At 42.3% G+C, this 24,432-nt stretch overlaps 1 protein-coding gene and 1 long non-coding RNA gene across 3 annotated transcripts in view; one reads left to right on the forward strand and one right to left on the reverse strand.

Annotated features, from left to right (window-relative positions):
* Positions 1 to 530: 530 nt before the first annotated feature.
* Positions 531 to 6,373, reverse strand: LOC138250081 (uncharacterized). Its single transcript, XR_011194886.1, has 3 exons — positions 6,301 to 6,373; positions 5,611 to 5,677; positions 531 to 668 (listed from the first exon to the last, which is right to left on the reverse strand). It is a non-coding gene; the product is annotated as an uncharacterized lncRNA (long non-coding RNA).
* Positions 6,374 to 6,413: 40 nt separating this feature from the next.
* The window catches only part of LOC138250080 (E3 SUMO-protein ligase RanBP2-like), an 894,326-nt gene continuing 876,307 nt past the window's right edge, over positions 6,414 to 24,432 (forward strand). For both annotated transcript variants that reach the window (XM_069204480.1, XM_069204481.1), the window contains exon 1: positions 6,414 to 6,584. In XM_069204480.1, coding sequence (XP_069060581.1) covers positions 6,513 to 6,584 — 72 coding nt within the window. In that variant the 5' untranslated portion in view covers positions 6,414 to 6,512. The remainder of the gene's footprint in view (positions 6,585 to 24,432) is intronic.

The raw sequence follows: 24,432 nt of genomic DNA on the forward strand, positions 1-24,432 counted from the left end.
CAGAGAGCGATTTGCGCTGGTTCATAATGCCTTGTTTCTCCCAGTAAAGATGATTATTGGGTTCTCTGAAATCCCACTGGTCAAGCCTCTAAGATGTCACTTTGTAGTTTATTTTACCATTGTTTCCTCTGTAATATGATTTTGTTATTCTTGGTAGCTATTAGCATAAAAGCAAGAAAAACGAGTATTTAATATAATGTAGATTTTCCTAGTAAGTTATGAAGGAAAGTCTTAATTTTATTAAAGACACGGAGGCGAGTATTATGCTAAGTCTTTTCTTTATTTTTAATAGCAGCTGCAGTCAAGAACGAACTACTGATCCCATGAAGCCAACAGAAGCGGCCAATGGGGATCAAAAGGTAGTTCTAAGAAAAGCACCAATCACTAACAATCACTACTAATAATACCTATCTTGACTGGGAACAGCCCTCTTTTCTTGTGGGAGCTCACACCGAAACAAACAATGGAATAATAAAACCACAAATACAAATAGCCAGGCATAGAGCTAATAGTTCTTGAAAAAGGCCAATCAGTCTTTGCGCAAACTCCGGAAGGGTGTGTTGATCCAATGGTTGGATGAACGTGGAGGCGGATGTGGCCAGGAACAAAGTGACTGAAGAGACAAAGGCAGTGTCCTTAGGAAGCCGACTATTGTCCTGATGTAGATGCTGGAAGGGAGGGAAACAAAATAACTGTATTAAGGTTTTGTAGCGGCGGGATAATACTCGCCTCCGTGTTAAGACTTTCCTTCATAACTTTCTAGGAAAATCTACATTTTATGGCAAGACCGGAGGCTCCTATTATGCTATTTTAAAGCGTATTAATTACATTAAAAGAAGCGTGTTCAATCGGTTTACAATAGAAAACTTTGAAAACATTGTCATTGGACCAGTCAGCCGACCTGAGAATATCCTCCAAGCGAGACCCGGCCCAAAAAGCTTTGGTTGCCATGGCTCCTCTAGCCGAGTGTGCCCCAAAGGCGGAAACATCAATGCCAGCTAAGGACATAACCCAAGGTTGGAGAGGATACCGGTTTAAAAGGTTTCCTGAAAGAAATCAGGAGCTGAGTAGTGGAGGAATTCCTCAGACCAGCTGTCTGTTGTTCATAGACTTTTAAACATTGGCCTACACAGACCTTAGGGTGATCTGGAAAGAAAGGGCAAAAAAATGAGGAAAGATTAGTTTTAGTACGTCTAAATACATTAAACATAACACCAGAGGGAGTAAAATGGCGAGCAGAAACATCTAGCGCTTTAACGTCAGATAAACGCTTAAAAGACACTAAACATAACAGCATGGTGAGTTTCGCAGAAAGCTGTTTTAAAGATAACGATGTATTGTCTGGCCAAGACAAAAACAGTTCTAACACAGTGTTGACATCCCATAATGAATTATACTTAGGTTTCGGAGGATTAGAAAATTGTACTCCCTTCAAAAGGCGACATATCAAGGGGTGTTCTCCAATCGGCTTTCCCTGGAACAAGGAGTGCGACAAAGAAATAGCGGATCTATATAAGTTAATCATACGGAACGATTTCCCTTTGCAAGCTTCAGCCGCCAGGAAGTTAATGATCATTGCTACATTTGCTGTAATGGGATCAACTTGTTTTCCCACACACCAGCTATGCCAGAGAGACCAAGCTGATCTAAATGCCTTCCTTGTTCCTGGAGCTCTTGCCAGGACCATGAAGTTTGAAGCTTCTGCCAAAATAGGAGTGCTGGGCTGGGATTCCCTGAAATTTTCCAGGCTGAGAGGGTGAGGACATCCTGAAGTATTAAACTGTGATGGAGCCCTTGGGAATTGGTTAGGAGATCTGGAAACGAGAGGATTAAAAACGGAGGTTCTATTGACAGTTCCAGGAGAGAGGGAAACCACACCTGGGAGTGCCAAAAGGGGACTATAAGAACTACTGAGGCCTGCTGCCTCCTGACCTGTGCCAGTACCCAGGGAATAAAAATGAAGGGAGGAAAAGCGTAATTGAGGGAGGATGACCAGTCTTGAGAAAAAGCATTGAAAGCGAGAGCAAGAGGATCTGGATGCCAGCTGAAGAACTTCGGAAGCTGCTTGTTGAGACGTGAGGCGAAAAGATCTATGTCGAATGGACCCCATTTGTGAAAGATGCTGTTGAAAACCTGCACATTGAGCATCCAGTCGCTGGCATCCTGGAAATGGTGTGAGTACCAGTCCGCTACAAAATTGAGATTGCCCGGTAAGTACTCCACTTGGACGGAGATTCTGTTTTGGAGACAGAATTCCCAGAACCCTTTCGCCAATTCCGCTAAAGGCTTGGATCTTGTGCCTCCCAAACGGTTGATGTAACGTACCGCAGAAATATTGTCCATTCTGAGAAGGACCGAACAGGAAACTCTGTCTCTTGCTAGGCTTCTGATTGCAAAGGAGCCGGCAAGCATCTCTAAACAATTTATGTGAAGTTTTGACTCCTCTTGTGACCATAAGCCTCCAGTTGAGATTGGACCACAAAGGGCCCCCCAGCCCAGAAGACTTGCATCGGATTCTAATACAAGATCTGGGGCTGATGCGAAAATAGTCCTGCCGTTCCAGGCATCTAAATGGTCGATCCACCATTGCAGTTCTGCACGTGAGTCTTGATCTAGAACTATGGAATCTGAGTAGGCCAGCCCTCTCTGGAGATGACGAATTTGTAGTCTCTGTAAAGCTCGGTAGTGAAGAGGACCCGGAAAAATAGCTTGGATTGAAGAGGATAGAAGACCTACTACTCTTGCAAGGGATCTGAGGGAAAGGCGAGAGTTGCATAGAATGAACAGGATTTCTGACTTGATAGATTTGATCTTTGACGATGGAAGAAGAATAGCTGAAACTGAATCTACCAGGAAACCCAAGAATTAGATCTTTTGGATCGGGTCTAAGGAAGACTTTTCGTAGTTTATGATAAAACCTAGATCTGAAAGAACCTTGCATGCCAAGTGCGCCTGAGAAAGAAGAGAAGAGCGGTTTTGATTCATGATCAGAATAACGTCCAGATAGATGATTAATCTGACTCCTCGAGCCCTGAGAAAGGCAGCTACTGGTTTCATTAGTTTTGTGAAACACCATGGGGCGGAAGACAGACCGAAAGGAAGAGAAGTAAAACGGAATGTCTGACCGGCCCATTGGAATTGCAGATATTTTTGAGAGTCCGGGTGTATTGGTACTGTAAGGTATGCGTCTTGGAGATCTAACCTTACCATCCAATCTCCTTGGAGCAAGGTGTCTCTGAGATGCAGGATGGTTTCCATCTTGAAGTGACGATAAAGAACGAACTGGTTGAATTGTCTCAGGTTGATAACTGGGCGCATTTTCTTGTTCTTTTTCTGGACCAGAAAAAACGAACTGAGAAAACCTAAAGGATCTAGAGAGCAACGAGCTATCGCCTGTTTTTGCAAAAGGGACTGAATTTCTGAGGAAATTAAATCTGTCATTTGGAGAGAAAAATGAGGGGGAGACGGAAAATTCACTTGAAAAGGCTCTGAGAAGAGCTCTATAGCATATCCCTGAACGGTATTTATAATCCAGGGATCTACTGTGAGTTCCTTCCATTTTGACAGGCACATTGCGATATGACTCCCCAGAATAGGAGAAGAAATCTGATGACTTACCGGCTTGTGAAGAGAATCTGGAACCACGGTTCCCTTTGTTCCTGAATCCCCTGCTTCTTTGGGGATAGAATTGCGGCCTGTAGTCTTGTGATGAGGTGTTGCCATAAAAGCCGCAGGAACCTTGGTTGGGATAGGAGCGGCCGGCAAAGCGGTTCCAACCTCTGGCGGCCCTGCCAAAAACACGCGCCGAAAACATCTTCTTCAAGGATTGCTGTGCTTTATCCAGGGATGAAAAAGTTGCCACATACTTGCTCAACTCCTTGATAAAGGAGTCGCCAAAAAGCATACCTTCCGCTTTGACCCCGGGGTCTGATCCTGCCAGGTTGACAAGCTTGGGATCCAGCTTCAAGAGAAGACCCTTTCTACGCTCATGCGTAATGGAGGAGTTTGCATTCCCTAACAAGCAGATGGCCCGTTGGGCCCACAAGGGTAGCTCAGCTAGGTCTACTGAAGCCTGTTCCAAACTAGCAGTTTCTGCAAGGTCAAAAATATGGGTCAGGGGACCTACTATGTCCAATAGCTTATCTTGGCAAGACGACCAGGCCTTGTCAACACTCTTCCGCGGGTCCTTGCCATATTTAGTAAAGAAGGTAATTAGGGAAGTGTCAATGGACGGGGTTGCCGCGATTTTGGAGGAAAGGGCGGGACGTGGACATCGCTTCGCTCGCACTTGTTTGTCTAGGGGGGTGCGAAACCTGGCTGTCACATATTCCGCAACGTGGTCCGTAGGGAACCACTCAGTCGAATCTGGGTGCTGGATGTTAGCCAGATCAAACATAGGCACCCCTTCGGCATCCAATATTGTGCAAGAAACCTTGAAGTCTTGTGAATCAATTTTAACTTTTTTGAGAGGAGGATGGGAGATAATATCTCCAACATCCTTTTCGGAAGTATCCGAGTCTGGGTCTTGCACCTCGTCGTCTGTGTCCAAAATTTTTGTTATGGAAATAGGAGAGGATATATGTTTAGTTTTTACCATGCATTTTGACGGTCTAGCCGTTAACCCCTCCTTTAAAGGAGGCCTTTGAGGATCCACGTCCTCTGCCACATGTGAACTTTTGTCACTTGCTATAAGCGTCGCTTTAACATTTTTTTAAGGGTTCTGACGCTTTCTGCCTTCCCCCGCAGATTGGGCCAGCATGGTTTTTGACACAAGATTGATGACTGAATTTTCTAACTTTTTTTATAGTTTTTGCAAGGAAACTGCCATGGCTTGCTCAACAGAAGACTGAATAAAGTCATTAAGGTTGTCTTTGAGGACGTCTTCCTCCTCCTCTTGAGACAAAAGTGGGTGAGTAGAGCTGTCCATGGTAGCAGCTGTGTAAAAAGCTAAACACCGTCAAAACAGGGTTAGGGAAGCGTTAATAACTCTCACTACAGTGAGAAAAGAACAACAGCCACACCCCTGGGCGGAGTAACGAGGAAAATAGGAAGGAAAAAACAAAACTTCTCAAACACACGAAGTCCAGTAAAAGCAGAGACTGAGGAGACCGCTTGAGGCGGTAAGTATGAAATAAATAAATAAACAAAGCGTGTATGAAACACGCAATGAAAATGGGCTAAGAAAACCTTTAAGCCCGCTGAACCAATCAAGGACAAACGCTGCTCAGCAGTGAGGAGACGCGTACTGAAAGCGCTCCTGCTGGGCACCAACATTTCTCCTCAGCGGGCGGTCAGAAGATAAAACGCGCGCTGAGGAGAAACAATATTTACACAACGGAAAAGCGCTGCGCGCCGCAACCGGCACAGATAGAATGCGGCTACGAGCCGACTGGGTATGAATTAGCGAACTACCAACAATGCAAGAAAGGCAATAACACGCAAAATATACACCAAAATGAATACACAGGTTAAACACACGTTAATGAATGTCCTGAACAAGAAATAATACTTATCTTAACTGCGAGCAGCAAGAAAAGAGAGGGCTGTTCCCAGTCAAGATAGGTATTATTAGTAGTGATTGTTAGTGATTGGCGCTTTTCTTAGAACTACCTTTTGATCCTCATTGGCCGCTTCTGTTGGCTTCATGGGATCACTAGTTCGTTCTTGACTGCAGCTGCTATTAAAAATAAAGAAAAGACTTAGCATAATAGGAGCCTCCGGTCTTGCCATAAAATCTAGACTTTCCTTCACTAAAGTTAGTGACATCGCCATTTGTTGGCTTGTCCACCTCTAGTTAGCATGCGTGGTGAGGGTTTCACACGAAGAGATTTAGCTCTCTAAAGAGACTATTAACCTCCAAAGATTTTCAGCTCCACTAATCAGATAACTTTTTTATATTTAATTAATATGAACTAATTTTTCTTTTCCAACCGATATGAACTTGATTTGATGCACGCTATAATGTTTTAGGAAGTTAATTGCGCAAAGCCAAAATACATTAACACTCTTGCTCTTTTCTGTAACGCACAGTTTGTAATAATACGAAACACTCCATTCCGCGATGGCTACCACAGTGCCATTGCTTAGAGCCTTAATGTGTGTTAGAGAAACTGCGTATTACCAAGCATCTGCACAGCACGAAGACCCTCCCCTTTATATATGCTCTATCCCCCATTGGCCATTCTCTATAAAGCCCACTTTTTATTGGGTTCTACAAAACCCGGCTTCTTGATAGAAGAATCTCAAAACAAGCGGCGTTTTGGCCATAAAAAGCTTAACAAAAGCAAAGAATCAACCTACTGTGAAAATTAAAGGTATATTTGGAAAAAACTGAATCCCAAGATAGGTGCAAAGTCACCCGGGAACATTAATTCAGGCACGCAGCGTGAGCCTGTGCTGTCGCTGCCGTTGTGCGTCATTGTACGGCGCCACTGGTCTCACCACGGAAGCGGGGAGCGCTCTGCCTCGCAGGAGCAGCTGCCGGTCCTAGTGGAGCTCTAGTCGAAGCCAGCATGAGGCGCAGCAAGGCCGAGGTGGAGCGTTACATCGCGTCGGTGCAAAGTGCCTCACCGTCCCCGCGAGAGGTGAGAGACAGCGGAGACGCAGAGTAGCATTACATCACCAGAGCAGCCTCTGGAGCCCCAGGAAAGGGTCCGCCAACCGAAGCAGACCTACAGCTGCAGTTTTTCATTTTCTTGGAACCTAGCAATATGTTCTTGGAGTCCCTTAGACGGATTTTGGGTGTCCGTTACAAACGTGTTTCTGCGCAGTTGTTCTCAGCTTCACAGTGTTTATGGTCCATCAGTTGCGTGTGCTAGTGCAGCCTGGATAATTGCACCCTTTCTACGTGCTCTTCTAATCGGAGGCGCCACTTTTGCGCCTGATGTGCTGCTGTAGCTCACCCGCATAGATTCAGATGTCGTGGGAGTAATACTAGCATGTCACTCGGTCTTTTGACTTTAGTATTCGGAATGCTCTAACTGTCGGAGACAGTTGAGCAGAGTTTAGAGGAGTATTTTAAGTGGTGTGAAGGAGAGCGTAATGTTAGCTTCATATTGGAATTGTTTAGTTCGTGATGTATGTGTTGTCTTTATTGGAACACTGAGCAGCGTAAGCAAAATCGTAAGACTTTTTTTGTAATCATGGTGGTTGCTGTAGCTGACATATCGCTCGGTGCAATAAAGGGTATTTCTTTAACCATACTCCCCTCCCTTACAAAATTTCGTATAGGGGAATGGGCTGCCATATCCATTCCTTATCCAATCTTTCAAAGATCAATTAAGTATAGACGTTTGATTTATGGAAAGCAGGAGATCCATTCTGCAAACAGATACATTTATCTTTCTTCTCGCAACAACATCCTTCAATGTGAGAATCATTGCCTTGTATGTAAGTAGAAAATCGCCCACTTTAATCTAATGTACTCTTTCTTGTAGACTGTTCAAGCAAATCTTATTTGTGGTTGAAACCCAGTTCTTAGTCATCTTCACTAAAACAGGGATAATTGAAGGGATACTGCAGTCTTCGTTGGGGAATAGGAGGCCCGTCTGGAGCAGGTAGGTCCAGCAAAGCAGAAGCCGCAGATGCCTGGTTAGTTTATCTGGCGAGACTTATGTAGCCTGTTAACAAGTTATGCCTTTTATTTAATATCTAATGGATCAAATAAACATGTTGGATGAACAAAAAGCTGTTGTTTAGAAAGCAGTAGCTTGTATACGGGCACACCTTGTTTGCTGGAGACAGTTCTGCATAAGTACTGAGAAACTTTTCCAACTGTTTTTCAGTAGCCAAACAATGTCCTCCACACTGTCACCAAGAATTGTATCCCTGTTGAGCAGCGTAAGAAAGGAAGGACCAAAAAAGTCAAAACAACTGTGGTAGTATTTTGCGATCTAAGATAGTCTAAGTAAGTCCTGACACTAGATATTTTTATTTGCTCATTCCAGCTAGATGAGTTTTTTGAAGTGATTGTCCTTGCTTTGCGCTCTGTGAACGCCCAGTCACTCAGCTAGAGGTGATTTTGTCCTATCACCTTGGCTTAAAGATGAGTTAGAAGAACATTAATTACTGATGAACAAATAAGAAGGAACATAACAAACGTTTCCAAAAGAAGGTACACCCTTGGAATGAAGGGTTTAGATTGGTTTATTCAGCTACCAAGAAAGAACCCTGACCGCTGTCCCTCCATCAACCGTCTCCTCAACTCCTCCCCCTGGAATTCTTCACTCACATTCTCCATTCCATAACTTGTCAGGATAAGAACAGTGACAAAACAAACATACAGAAACATATGCTAGCTGGCATGCCACCAGATATAACAATGAGCATTTTGAAGTGATTTTTCTTGCTTTGGGTTTTGTGAACACCCGCTCACTCGGTTAGAGGTGATTTTATCCTATCACCTTGGCTCAAAGATGAGTTAGAAAAACATTAATTACTGATGTACAAATAAGAAGGAACATAACTAACAAGAAAGCAACCTCTTGAACAAAGGTTCAGGGTGGATAAACGAAGTATGAAAACACACACCAGGGTGCTTACCAATCCCCATAAAGCAAATCAATTTAAACATTTGCCTGTATCTTCAGTCACCCCTGTGAACACTGTGCAAAAACTGTTTAAATGTCATTTATATAGAAAATTACAAGTGCATTCCGATTTCATAAAAAAAAAAAATTGTTGCTGTAAAATCAAGACTTAATTTTTAATATTTAGTGCCGGCAGTTAATTTCCGCCAAACTGTCTAATCTCTTCATTTTTTTCTGTACTGGCTGGCTTTGTGCAGAAACAGTGTTTTACAAGTTATTAGCACTTGTTGCTAAAGCTAATCAGGGCTTAGCAGACGATAACTTCTCGCCCATCCTTACCTAATATAACCCTATTTGTGACGTATACTGTAGCTGTGTCTCTTGCTGTTTACCAAACCAACTCCCACACGATTGTGGTTCATTCACCTAATTGGTCCCTTCTCTGGAGTTCTCTTCCTCCTGCCACCAGGCTCACTTTTCCCTGGATTTAAAAATCCTCTCCCGCTTGGAAAGCAAAGGCTGAATTTGAACTCGATTCCCCTCACACTGTCTATATGGAAGCTTCAGTTACTTTGCATTCATATGTATCTGCCTCGCTGCTGTATGTATATGTAAAGATTCAATCATTTTGCATTCTTCTATATGTCAGTTTTCTCAGTTCCTTCTACTGCTCCACCACTCATAATCCTTGTGTACAACTCTCATCACTTAAGCAGAACCTCTGTTTCTGTTAACCAACCACTCAAAATGCTATGTACCACTTATGTCTTTTAAAAAAAATATATATTCTTGTTCGAAATATACTGCTAACTAAATTGTGAGGACTGATTGCAAGTCGCTATAGTTTGTATGCATCTGATTAAGAATGCTTTAATTTGATTCCATATTAGCTTACTGTGTGCAGTACGTACAAATCGAATTTTCTTCTTTTTAATTGTATAAAGTCAGCCTAAAGGTATCTATGCTTGAAATATAAGGTACACTCCATACATGAAACCCTTGTTTAAAAGTTCAGTATTAACAAAGAGCAGCGGTATCTCACAAAATGAGTACTTTTTCGTACTTCTTTGTATAGATTTGGTTGGTGCAAATGAAGGTAGCAAAAGGTTACACCTTAAGCAGACAAAACAGAATTTATTGACTTACGGCTGTTATCTGCCAACTCTATGTCCTAGGCGGTCATAGATGAGAGAGTGAATGAGCCTTTGTTTCATAATCATAGAATGGTATTTTAGAGGCACAGATGTTCAATCTACATGCGTTAGGCAAAGTTTTAGACTAGTGATTTCTCCTATCCTCTGTACTTAAATTGCTTTTAAATTTATCTCTTAATATGAATCTTATTGCAGTGTTTAGGTGCTCGAAATTATGCATATTTGATGCACAGGAATTGGTACAATTTTAGACATATAAAAGCCAGTTTTAGCACCTACAGTCTTCCTATGCCCTCTTAAGATTTGATGGTTGTACACTTTAACATGGAAAACCCTGTTTGTGGAAATGATTCAAGCCCCATCCGATCTCCTGTTCATAAAGAAGTTTAAGACCTGGGTTTTTGGCTTAGAGTGAGTTTTTACATCAAAGTGGGTAACCTCCCATCTATTGTGTCAGCACCCTAGCGCAGGGACACTCCGCAAGGATTACAAATCCGCTTTATAAATGTTATTATTATGGTAATATATGACCGTGATTTAACCCTCACAGTAGTAAAATATTACCTCATCTGATAAATAATGTTACGTTATTCTTTGTTAAATATGAACACTCGCCAACATTCACGAGACGTTATGGGAAAGTGCACCCCGTGAAACATGTGGAACCCCCTTTAGCAATAATAATTTGAAACAAACATATTTTTTTTGGGGGGAAAAATTGTCTCTAAGGAATTGTGCCCGGTCTTCCTTCCAAAACTGAATAAGCTTGGTAATGTTTGAGGTCATTAATTTGTGTACGGCCCTCATTACCCCCACCCAACTGCATCGTAATAGAGTTAATTTCTGAACGTAGAGTTGGGCAAGTTGTTGCTGGGACACTAAATCCTTAAATCCTAGGTAGATTGGTCACAGTTTTGAGTGCTGTCCGTTTAAAAATATTCTTTCTCAATGCAAAGTGTGAACTTCATAGTTTGTGAAAATAGCTCAATAACCCTCTTCCAGAATGATCGACAGCAATGATTCTTTCCCTAAGACTGTCAGATGCCTTTTGATCTAGGTGACACAGACATGAATGCTCCAGACCAAAATGACATTTCTGATTTTATACAGTTTTAGTGATTTCTGATGCTGAAGTAATCTTATGACCGTGTGTAGCAACACCTGATCATAATTATATTCTTGTTTATTAAATGATGCCAAATGAACTTTGTATGTTTGCCTCCCACGTTTAGATTAACCTACAATTAGGTATTGGTGAGGTCTTTAAGCACCTTGTATTTAAATGAATGCCTGAAAAAATACTCTTTGAAGATTTTATTTTCCTTTTTTTTTTCTTCATCACTATGCCTGCTACTCTTAATGGTTGCCCTTTCGGTTCATGTTGACAGAATACTATGTTGCCAGTATTGAAGCTTTCGTTAAAAATCATTTTTAGCAATTCAGTTGTATGCAGTGGAAATAAATCAAGGCTCAAACTGCTTAGAACTCAGGCTGTCAAATTAAAGCCCAGACCTGGAAATATCATGTCCTATAGAGAGAGAGAATCTCCTTACCTTGTTTATAAATCTGTGTCCTGTTTGATGTCACGCAGTGATGTGGTAGTTTATGCATGCTTTCTTAAGTCCGAGCTCATGTTATGTCAGTGTTTGTTTTTTAGGAAGGCTGTGATTATGCCACATTTCAAAACTATAATAGATGCTGAAAATACCAGTTATCTATTTTCTAAACTGTTTGAATAATCACAGGTTCTGTTATTAAGAGGTCTCTATTTAGGGCTGCCTTTTCATCTCAGTAGGGCTCTGAATATGAAGGCGCTTTTGGTATGCTGAATTTACAGCAGAGTTGAGGATGCACTACTGTTCTAAACTTATCAGTGCTCTCTTCCCTTATTTAGCCTCTGAGACAGCATCTTTCGAAATGCTTTGGCAAATATTTTAACTGGCACTTCATTTCTCAAACTGTTAATAAACGCAGATTATAATTTCTGTTCATTGCCTAGTTTGCCTTCTGAGGATCAGCAAGACCACTCTGATTTTCTCCACTTGAGCACGTTGTGTAATTCTTGAGCAGGTCACTATATCTCACTGTCCTTCATCAGATACCTTGTTCGACATAATTGAGTACATAGACAAAGCACTAGGACAGTGATTAGTTACTTTTTACAATGAGATGAAATCTCCAAATTCATGTCAGAGGCAGAATGTTGTAGCCCCAATTCCGAAAGCTGTTTATACAATGTAATCCTAACTTGCGTGTGGCAAAAAAATTTTTTGACTACATAAAAGGATTTACTCACATAAAGATTTCTAAGTGAGCAAATGTATTTACAAGGCTTTGAACCAGGTGAAAAGTAGCTGTTCTTGGACTGGGATGTCCTGTGAGTTGGTGCGCACCCATACATGAATTTGTATGTTTCAGAGGATTCACTAACTGCTCTCCAACCGATTCTTGCCATGGAAAAGGCTGGATAATTTACTCTTGCCAAAGGCAGGATGAAAACTCTTTCCAAGTTCGTAGGGGACTACCACATCCAAAAAAGTAAGGTAGGGTGTTGAGAAAGGAGTTTGACCGTGGGGCAAACTATTTTCCCACTTGAGGAAAAAGGGGAAGCCAGTTTTATTAGGTAAATGTGTGCTGTGTTTGCAGAATGTTCATGAAAAAATTTATTTGTGTACATATACTCATTGCTAGCAGAATGGTTTCTAGACAATACTTCTGCAAACTTGTGAATTTCCCACTTTCTGTAAATCTGCACCACTGCAAGGTCCCAAAGTAATTACCATTTTCTACCCAATGCCCTTGATGTTTTTGCTATGCTTCTTCATGATTAGCTTTTTATTAAATGTTGCCATGCATCAAACATGTTTTCTTAATTGATGCGGAAAGAGGAAGAGTATTCAAATTATTTTAAAATTGCATGATAGTTTAGAAAAACATGCCTGTGTCTTTTATCTGGTACATTCAACCCTTTTCTCTGCAAACATCCCCCACCTGCGCAAGCTGGCTATTTAGGGTACTTGGCGCTTAGGCCTCCATACATTTATTTTTTTATCCAAATAAGCTATCCTTGGCAGATTTGTATCATTTGTTTCCCACTTCCTGGGGATTCTTAAGATAATAGCGAAAATATAGCAACTTTTTTTTTTTGGGGTGGGGGGTGTGTTGAATAGGAAAAAAGTGCCCTGGATAAAAGTGTCTTTTTTTTAAAATTTTTATTTTCCTCCTTCAAAATAGCATCAACTAAAGGTTTGATGTGCTGAAGTCACTATATTCCCAGCTTTCTGGAGCATGCAGATCTGAATAAAAAAAAAAAAAGTTTTTTTTAATTTTATTTTTTTTACACCACAGTTTTGGCATTTTTCCTATTTACTTGTGCTTTCAACTTACTTTCAGTTTTTTGTGCAAACCACTGTGAAACCCATGAGTGATCAAGGAAAGCTATATAAAGTAGACAAAGTTCCAAATTCAGCAAGGTGTCACGTGTGCAGATCAAGGTTTTCCTAAAGAAAATAGCTGTTGATATAAATATTGGAAAACGAAACAGTTATTTGTGACAGTGTTTTCCTGTGTATCTTTTAGTCACAATGCCCGATTTACAAAAGCAATGTACTATTACATTTGCTAGACCCTTTTGGTTGTGGGGATATATAGGAACAGTAGGTTCTCCAAAAACCCGAAGTACCCAGAGACAACAACTGAGCTGCACTGTACAATGGTTTTTCATTGTGTACTTAGAATAAACCAATTTATATGGTGAAATATGCAGAGGGAAAAATAGGTATCAAACTAACCTATGTATTTCTGAAATGGGCACAAGATATGGAGTTTAGGAGCAGTAGTTATTTGTACATCTCTGAATTTGTGGGTACCTGTACGAGCACATGATTGAGGGGATTTTTCAAAATGTCATCTTTTACACACTGGCTTACATTTGGAAGGCACAAATGCAGCAAATTCCAAATGGTGATAGTAAGTATCCTATTATTCTGTGCTCCCACGTCTTCTGATAAAAATGGTACCTCACTGGTGTGGGTAGACCTAGTTCCTGCGGCAGGAAATGGCCCAAAAATGTGACATGGGTACATCACATTTCTCCACTCAATACTGATGGATTTTTTTATTTATTTTTTCCCCACAAAGTGGGTAGCTGTGAATTTTGGGCCCTAGCTCAGTCGGTACCCAAGGAAACCTAGCCAACCTGCACATTATTTTTAAATAGACACCTAGGGGAATACAGGATGGGGTAACTTGCGTGGCTTTCACCAGATTGTTTTACCCAGAATCCCTTACAGACGTCATACTTTGAGAAAAAAAAAAAAATCACATTTTATTCACATTTCTGTCATGGAAAGTTCTGGAATCTGCAGGGAGCCACAAACATCCTTGCACTCAGCATTTCCCTAAGTCTTCTGATAAAAGTGGTCCCTCACTTGTGTGTGCAGGCCTACTGCCCACAACAGGAAAGCCCCAAAAAACAACGTGGAGACAACATTTCCTGTCACAAAAATGATCTGTTTTGGCAATGGGGGTAGCAACGTTACTTTAGCAGGTGATTGACGACCACCCAGGTATCATACCAACCTCGGGCATTTCTGAAAACTAGACACACAGGGGAGTCCAGGGTGTTATCCCTTGTGTGGATTCCACAATGTTTTCTTAACCATGATGTCCCCCTCACCTCAATTTTTGCCTAAAATTGCTAATTGTTATAGCATTTCTGTGACGTAAACTCCCAAATTCAGGAGGAATTCACACAATTCCTACCACCTGGATTTCTCCCACTTGCCCTGATAAACATTTTGCCTCACTTGTGTGTCTAAGCCTAGTGCATATGACAGGCAAGGATCAAACCATGATCAATGGGAGTCTTGTTGAGTGACTCGTTGACCCTGGTTTGATTTGTTTCTGACTTTATATTATCCACATCTATGGCAGACTAATGCTATCAGGGACAGGCTAGTTCAGTTATTCTTCTGCTGGTTCTGCAGAATAATACAAATAAAGTTGTTTGTACCATGTGTGTTTAAATATGCATTAATGGAACCAAACTTGTGTTTGCACAACATCTGAAAGTCATTCTGAGGGTGGTCATGCATATGCCAACCGTGGCCCGGTGCAAGGATTTATCTTGTCCTAGGCAAAGTTACAATGTAGCCTCCCTCTGAGAACTCAGTACAGCCATTACGTTGAGTGATTTAATTTCTTTCCCATGCACGCCTCTTCTGCTCAGCTATTTTTTTTTTTTAGTAAGTTTTGCCTCTTTGTTGATGCTCATTTAACTGTTTGAATAAACAGCAGTCATTAAGTTCTGTGTACTTCCTCTTGCAACTATAAGCTCTTTTTTGCTACTGCAGAGAAACATCTTTATGATTAAGAGATACAGTTGCTACTAATAACCTGAACTGCAATATTTATTCTATGCCTTTTAAAACTTGGGAATAGAAGAGCCCTCGTGGGTTGCAGTACTGTGCTCCACAGGTGGTCCTGGCATTGCTGGGCTCTGCTACAGGCTGAATCTTTACACTGTTGCTGAGAAAGCAGTGACTGAATCAGCGTGGATCAGAAGATGTGAATAAAAAGCATTTCTTTGGACAGGCACCCCTCCCTTGCTCCAGGCTCCCCTTCAAGCTGCATAGTTTTCAAAATTGTAGCCATCATATTTGTGAAGTGGAGAATCATGGGGGTGGTTGTGTGAGAGGTTCCTCCCCGGATCAACTGAAGAGCTTTGTGAGGAGGCACCACAGCTGCACAGGACCAAATGCAATCTAGTTGCAGTGCTCTTATGAGAGCACAGCCTGGCTCCAGGGCTGACCAGAATGGGTTCTCCACTTCCCCTCTGGCTGAGATCTACTTGCTCTCTGCTTATTGGATGAGGTGGACCAGCTGCTAGGGGTTACTCCACACGAGGAAGCTCTGTGAAAGCATTGGGGGTGAAACAGCCATGTGAGACAGCAGAATATGGAAAATTTAGAAAGAAAATCCTGTTGGCACTCCGCAGTATACTATATATTCTAAATAAGATTCCCATTCTTGAGAATTTTCCTTTAGATGAGTCTTGAGGCTTCAAGAGTTGCCTCTTGGGGCGGATGAGGAAGAAATTATGAAAGGGGATAAGGCCTTTTTAGCATTCATGGAAAAAGTGTACCATAATTTGGATTAAAAATTCAAGGTTGGCAGCTTTTAAAGGATAACATGGAGCCCATGTAAGCCACTGTCGGAGATGTGGCGAAGAGGCTGGCTAGCTCTGATGGAAAAAAAAATGGAAAAAAATGATGTGGCTCTAAATAGCCTGGATTGAGGATAAATAGCAGTGATGTGCCCTACCGACGTACAGTGGACCTGGAGTACACTGTGGAAGACCTAGAAAATACTAGGCGGTTGTGAAATCTAATAATTCTGTGATGTAGGATCTCAGCGAGGCACTTGAGGGCTTTTTTTTTTTTTTTTAGAAAGGAGGTGAACCTGGACATGGATGGGAGTTTCCTCATCCTGAGAAGGTGTTGATGATACACACAGTTAGAGTAAATATATGAAGCAGACAAGTAGGGGCCCGTCCTAACAGTGCTCTGAGAAGAGATGAGTCTAGCAGTTTTGAATCAGCAGCAGTTAGTTTTTTCAGGGTCACAGTGCCCTGTTCTTACAATGGCCCAGAATCGCAAAGTTAGAGAAAACAGCTGCAGGAAATAAACAATGGTTGTTGCAGCTTGGTGTACAGGTCGCCTGTCTGTCAGTGCACATCAAAGTGACACATGATTTGGTGGTAAAACATTTTTTTTCCTTAAAGTGAGTTTAGCGGGTGAGTAGCTGCAAACTATCCATAATCATAGCTTGTAAAAACTATGCAAGTCCTTCATATTCACAAATAGCAAGCAGAAATAATTCATTTAAAAAAGATTGAAAGCATCACCCTTCACAGAGAAGAAATGAGAGGTAGTTGCAAGAAACCATAGCTGCAATTTGAGGTGAAGTACTTAATCAGTATTTGTAGAATGCAGTACTATCACTCCCTCAGGATATCTGGATGCTGCTGTGCGAGGTCTCCATCGGAGAGCGAGATCTTGAGTTTCTTTCTGACGAATGCAAGGGAGGGTGCTGTTAGGAGATGGAGGGGCAGGTCGTTCCAGGCCTTGGTGGCGACAGTAGAAGGAACGGCCACCTCTGCGCCTGCGATGGATACATAGCGTGTGCACGAGGCTAGGGAGGAGGAGTGCAGGTGTCTGGCAGTTTGGTGGAATCTCAGTCGGTGGTTGATGTAGACCGGTCCTTAATCGTGTAAGGCCTTTTAGGCATGCATGAGGATCTTAAATTGGCATCTCTTCTGGATTAGCAGTTGGTGGAGATTTCAGAGGTGGGGGGTGATGTGGGTCCATTTGTATAGATTCAAGACGATTGTAGCTGCTGAGTTCTGTATGGTCTGGAGTCTTTTGAGGAGTTCTGCGGAGATGACTCGGTGTGTTGCCGTAATCGAGGCGGTTGGTGACGAGAGCCTGGGTGACTGTCTTGAGGGTGATAACTGGGATCCACTTGAAAATTCTGCCAAGGGTGTGGACGGAGGAGGAGGTGAATCCATATATTTGTCGCTTCATGGTCTGTTCGCTGATGATGATGCCAAGGCTGCGTGCGTGGTCTGTTGGCGTGGGAGTGGGTCAGAGTTCAGCTGTCCACCAGCTGTGGTCCCATACGGATGTGTTTCTCCCGAAGATAGGTACTTCTGTTTTGTCAGATTTGAGTTTGAAGCAGTTTGCTTTCTTACAGTTGGTTTCATTGGTCATGGCGCTGCAGCAGTTGTTCTGGTGGTGGAATATATCTTCAGTTAGCGACAAGATGAACTTTATATCGTCTGCATTGGAGATGATGCTGCAACTGTGATGTGAGCAAGGGGTAGTCATAAAGGTGTTAAACAATGTAGGGTTGATAGATAATCTGTGGGGTATGCCGCATATGATGTCCTTGGGTTTGGCGGTGAAGGGAGGCAGCCGGATGCTCCGAGTATGTCCTGTAAAGAAAGAGGCAATCCATTTGAGGGTGTCCCCTTGTATGCTGCTGTTGCGTAGTCTGTTGATGAGTGTGGTAGGATACAGTGTTGAATGCAGCTGAAAGGTTGAGGAGGATCATGGCAGCGGTCTCTCTGCAGTCGAGGAGTGTTCTGAAGTAGTCTGTGGCTGCTATTAATGCGGTCTCAGTGCTTTGGTTTGCAGGGAATCCAGATTGGGAGATGTCAAGCAGGTTGTTTTGTTCCAGGTATTCAGTGTTTTTTTTTTTTTGATTGTCAGGCTTTCTCGAGTGCTAGGGGAGCAGAGAGATTGGTCAGTAATTTTGTATACTTTTAAGTATACTTGTTCTGTGGGCTTCCAGCTATTTCATTTTAGTTTCAGTGACCTTGCTTGCTAGTGGTCAGTCATGTCTCTTTGTCCGTCCTTTTCCTGTCTGGGAGCAGGGACCAATTACAGTATAAATTACACTTTGTCCTGTTTATCTGGTCTATATGTGACCTTTTTTTTTACTTTGTTTCCTGCTCCTGTCCAGGAAAGCTTCCCTTTTCATTTGCAGAGTATTCTTCCTTTGAGCTTAGCGGTAAACAAAGCCAAAACAAATCCGGCTGCTATCTTGGTCACATTTGGTCTTTATGGACTGTCTGCACCCTCTCTCAGCTACCTGGTCCCACCCCTTCCTTCGTTTGGATTTTCTTTTCCAATTGAGCTAAGAGCGAGGGCAGCGGATTGCTTTTAATTGCTTATAGCCTAGGCTTCTAGGGCTCCACAATCATTAGAGACAGTGCCCACTTCTGCTCCATACTGGGATCCCACTTGCAGCCCCATCAGTGAACCACATTTCACACACTCCAAGCCTTCAACCGTGCCAGTAACCCCATACACACTGTCTGTGCGAGCACCTCAGTTCATGCAGTCAGTACACTCTTTTGCTCCAGTACTGGGACCTCAGTTGTAGCTCCATCAGTGCACCACAGTTCACACACTCCAAGCCCTCAGCCATACCAGGAACCCCACACACTCTCTGCCTGAGCACCTCAGTTTCTGCAGTTATTACACTCTGCTGCTCCAGTACTGGGACCTTGGATGCAGCTCCATCAGTGCACCGCAGTTCACACACTCCAAGCCCTCAGCTGTGCCAGTGCGAGGAACCCCACACATGCTGTTTGCCAGAGCTCCTCAGTTCTTGCTGTCAGTACACTCTGCTGCTCCAGTAGTGGGACCACAGGTGCAGCTCCACCAGTGCAATGCAGTTCACACACTCAAAGCCCTCAGCTGTGACAGTGCCAGGAACCCAAAACATGCTGTCTGCCAGAGGACCTCAGTTCTTAGTTAGTACTCTCTGCTGTTACAGTACTAGGACCTCAGGCGCAGCTCCATCCGTGCACCTCAGTTCTACCCCGGCGAGGTCACTTCCTTTCCTATACTGGGACCCCACTCACAGTTCCATTACAGCAGCTCAGTTCTAATATTCAGTCCCACTTCCAAGCCAATACTGGACCCAAAAGAGCAAAACACAGCTCAGCCAGTGCACCTCAAGTCTAACATCCAACGCCACTGTTGATGGGAACCACCACAGCTCCACCACAATCCATCAGTTCTAACATTCAGTGCACATTTCTTCTCAGTACTAAGGCTTACACACACACCCTTCAGGACTCCTCGCTTTTGTGGTTCAGAGGCAATGCCACTCTCATACTGTGCCCCACTTGGAGCTTCACCAGGGCATCTCCAGGCTAACACTCCGCAACACTGGCATGCAAATACTAGGTTCCACACATAGCTCCTTTAACTTACCTCACTTCTGACCTTGTGTGCCTGTTGCTATTCCAGTACTGCATCCCACATACAACTTTGTCAGTGCAACTGAACCCTAACCTGCAGCACCCCATTATTCCAATATCAGGAATTACACAGCACTCCATTTCTCATTCCTCACCCACTGCCTTTGTTATTCCAGCACTGGGCCGGTACACAGCTCTATCTATAGCCCCAATCCTGATCTGAAGTGCCCCATTATTACTGTATTGGGGTTAACATACAACTCTGCTAATGCACCTTCTGCTGTTCCACACTATGACTTCTGTTTGAGTACGTGGGGGAGCCAATTAAATCTAATCTTAGCTGCCATCTTTATTTGGAAGGGTCTGTTTCACCTGTCTCACTCCGTTATTCCCTTTTACTCTGTTTACTCTCAATGTTTTTTCTCCCACACTTTTTTCTTTCCAGCTCTTAAAATCCACATGTTAACAGTTTTGCTCTTTCTTTCAACTGTTTATTTCTACTCCTCCCTTATTTATTTCCCTCTTCATCTTGCTACCTCCTCTTTCAAACTCACAAAAACTTGGTTATTTCTTTCCTTGTTTCATTCCTTTCATTTTTTTCTCCATCAGGTGTTCATTCTTTTACTTTTTTTTCTCTTTACTTCATTCTTTTTTTTTTTTTTGCTCTCTGACTTGGAAATGTGTCCTTTAATTTTTTTTTTTTTAAAGATCTTTCTTCCATCCTTTTTCTGGTGCTTTTCTTATCTTTATCTTCCAATTCATTTTACTGTAAATCCCTCTTTTTCCCTTAAGTGGAAGCCACAAGTTACTTGTCGGAACCCGAAGTGTCAAAGTTGTGTTCCCATTCTGTGTATATGGTGAAATGTGTCAGTACATATATGCCCTGGTATTTTCGCTGCTTGTTTCTCTTACCATATCTCTTTTTGTCTCTAATGTTCATTTTTATCTTTCTTTTCACACTTCTTTCATTTTTTTGTCCTCTTTATCTTTCGTTTGCTAGCTTCCTTCCCTTTTGTCTTTTGTCTTACACGTTTTCTCTTTTTCTTCTTAGTTGTTTTTCATTTTCTCGTTCGTTCTTTGCGACCACTTCTCTTGCTTCCTTTTGTCTGTTGTATTCTTTTTTCTTCCCCATCCACTTTCTCTCCTGAGGCCTAGTTACCAATGGAGCAACAGGTGCAGTGACACCAGGGCCCACAGACATATGGACCTCACTCAGTTCTAATTATTGCTGTATTTTTCTACTGAATTTGAAGTCAACCATTTTCCTTTCTTACTACAAAGCCCATGACGCTACTTGTCCTCTCCATCCTGACTCCCTCTTTCCCTTCACTCTCCAGTCTTTCTCAAATGAAATTTTTGTTATGCTGTTTGAGCATTAAACTCCAATGACAAAAGTTTATTTATGATAAAGGGTTATAATCTTATATGTTTTAAGATAGAGGAAGAAGGTAACCGGAAGTGCTCTAGTTAAATGCTGGGCCACTGGAATTACATGGCAGGAAAAGATGAAATTATGAGGCAGGGTTGACTAGTTTATGTGGCAAGAAAAGTCCAGTTATGAATTTTACAATGCCAATAGCTCTAACTCAAGATAGTGCGAGACCTGTTGAATTGCAAATGCTTGTTTTGAATTTGCTGGGATCAACATATGGTTTCTTTAGGAGAAGTCTAATTTCTGTGTATGTCTATCTGTCTGTGAAGACTGCAGTGGTGATGGAAATGTTGAGGATGCTGATGAGTTCCGTGCTGATGTGATTGGAGTTGAGGTTGAACAGGTGTGGCATGGGTTGGCAGTGCTCGGGAGTAAATGGACGCTATGATGGCCAAGGTGGTTTGTGCGTCAAACGGTGTCCATGTAGTGATTTTCCGATTGGTGTGCCCTGGATGGTTGCGAGTGCTGAGGTTGATGGCTGTGGGTTGGGGGGTGGGTTTAAAGTTGTTATAGATTTTGACAATCATTAAGTGAAAGTAGACTGAGAGAGTGTTGCAGAGTTCTTTGGAAGGGTGGATAGTGTTCCCTGTGGCTGTCTAGTTGGAGTGTTCTTTGATTATTTTGAATAGTTGTTTCGTGCGGTTGGGTGCTGTGTTGATGTGGGCTGTGATGGCAGCTCTCTTGGCTTCCCTGATTTGCCTGTGGTAGTACTAACATCTTTTCAGATGCCAACCGGCATGAGTGACTAGATTACAGAGATTATTAAAATGTTATTGTAAACCTGCTAAGTGAATAGTTGGCACAACAGTAGTACAGAACAAGGCCTGGCATGATATGAGACAGCAATCTAAAACACTGCTTTTGTACCTTGATTAATTGCTTTGTGATCACAGAAGTTTGTAGTGTTGTTGTTTGTCTTTTCAGGCTACATTGTACTCTGCAAATAACAATATTTAAGGAATATCTGATAAGTGATACTTGTCTTACACAATAAATGGTATATAGTACAATTTAACCATGTTATTTTTGAAGCAGCACTAGAGGCTACAATAAATATTCTTGTTTGTATATACTTTGATTACTTAAAAAAAAAAAAAAGAAAACACCTGCAGGCGTCGCATCTGACAATCCTGGAGTGTGTTCTGTTGCTTTTGCGTAGATTTTGTCTTCCATGGCATCCTTCCATGCGTTGACCCAGGGACATTCCACTGGTGAGCCTCCAGTCCTGAAATATCTGTATTGGGAGTACTTCTTTCATTGGTGTAGATTTTCAGCTGTGCTCGTTTTACTTTCACCCTCGACAGTGTTTTGGATAAGCGATAAATGTATCTTGTCTGTTGGATCTTTGTGATGGCTCTACATTTGACACTATGGTATTGTAGTTTAATACATAATGGCAAGATAGTCTCTGCCACCCCTTTAATTTATATGGAGTAAAACTGAAATTTATTCTTTGAGCTTTTTTTCTTATAGTGCTTGTCTGTCATTTTCTTTACATATATCTTGGTTATATTTCTTTCTGGGCTCTCTGTCTTATTCGTGCTCTCATCCGCTTTACTGGATTGTTCTTTGTATATTTGTGTGAATTTATATTTCAAGGAAGTGATGCAACTAACCATCTTGATGTGTTCTCAATCAGTTATTCACATTTCCTGTGAGTCGTTGTAGTGCTGCAGACCATTGAACTGGGAGGCTGGCTAAAGCCCTGGTAATCCCTACCTGCTTAGCTGAGGACCAAGTTGATAGTCTCCATTATAGTATTACATGGGACTTGTGTTACCTTGGTATTTTTTGTACTGATAAATGCATTTAACCTACTCTGAGCATCATCTGACACAGACATGTTGTCTGTAAAAGACATGAACATTTCATTTAACCACATTCTTTGGTTTTAACACTGTGCACGGGTATCTTTATAAAGTGTAAAACGCCCACCTTTAACACAATATGAACAAAGTCTTTATGGTAACTTTAGTATTGTGTAGATGACTATTTAGGATCACACTATGTGGGATACATAACAGAATAGACATCTGCAATAAAAGGAGGGAGGGATTGTATACCAGACAGTAGGAAAATGCCTCTTTTGAAGTGGTCACCCCATTAAGTTTTGCCTGGTTTCTGGTGTAATTTTGACTGAAAATGCACTGGGGTCTTGCTAACCAGGTCCCCAGTCCTGGGCCTCTTTCCCCAAAACTGCACAGTCGTTTTTCCCCCAATTGGCAACACCTTTAGCACCCACTGTAAGTCCCTAGTAAACGGTACCCCTAATGTCTGGGCTAGTGAAGATGGTCCCTAAGATCTGAGGCACGAATTGTGCCACCGTAAGGGACCCCTTGCCAAGCACATGACCAGCTGCCTTTGCAGGCTGTTTGTCTTGGTGCAGACAAAAGTGAAAACATGACATGGCACACAGCCTGTGTGCCATGTCCCCTAAACATGCATACATTATATGTAAGTCACCCCTCTAGCAGGCCTTATAGTCCTGAGACAGCGTGCATTATGTTACATGTGAGGGCATATCTGCACCTTCAGATATACCCCTGCTATGTATTTGTCGATTCTCAAATATAGTAAGTGACCAGGGATGCCATTTTAAATACGTGTGCTGGACACTGCTCACTACGAGTGTCCCAGCTACATGATGGCTTCTCTGAATATAGGGGTGTTTGGTATCAAACTTCTCAGATTAATAAATCTCTCACTGATGCTAGTGAGGGATCTATTAATAACTGCACCTAGAGGGCACCGTAGAGATGCCACCTGAAAATCTATCCAGCTACTGGTGTGTTTGTTTACTGGTCAAAGCCAGTGCAGTCACCCTAGACTGAGTTCTGGCCCCATGAGGTAATAGCCAGTGCTCTTGGAGGCCCAGAACAAAGGCCTGCTCTGGGCGGTGGTACAAATACCTTGTCCAGAGCAGGATGGACATTCCATTGCAGGAAGCTTCAAAGACCTACCCACCCTTGAAATGCAACCCAGGTCTCCCCAAATGGTGGAGATGACCGATCCCAGACCACCTCCTCCCCCCCCCCACCCACCCCTCCTGTCCTGACCCCACTTTTGGCAGCAGCACAGGTGGGAAAATGAGTACGATTAAGAGGAGTGTCCACTTAATGCCAGTCCCACCCAAGGTGGACGAGCTGAATTGGACATTACCTTTTTAAATTCCTTCATCCTGTTTGGAAAGAATTAAGCCACTAGGGTTAGGGTTATGCCCACTTCCCAGCAAAAGTGGTCATAGAAAGGGTGTAGTCAGCCTAAAGTTAGTCAGCCCATTACTTGGCACTCCCTGTAACGTCCCTAAATTGAGTATTTAGGTGGTACTCTTGTTTTGCTTTACTGCTGACCAAGCCAAAATACACACACTGAAAAGAGTCAAAAAGAATCTCTGGAATGTGCTTCTTAGTCTGAAAAGACATTTTATTAAATCACTCTGCAAGGCTCGTGAAGGAAGGTCAGTACAACTGAAAGTGCACCTTTAAAATGTGCACAACAATAAAGTGAGAACATGTACAAAGAATCTTCAAACTATAAACAGCA

Source organism: Pleurodeles waltl, chromosome 8 (genome assembly GCF_031143425.1).
Source record: "Pleurodeles waltl isolate 20211129_DDA chromosome 8, aPleWal1.hap1.20221129, whole genome shotgun sequence".
Taxonomy (NCBI): Eukaryota; Metazoa; Chordata; class Amphibia; order Caudata; family Salamandridae; genus Pleurodeles; species Pleurodeles waltl.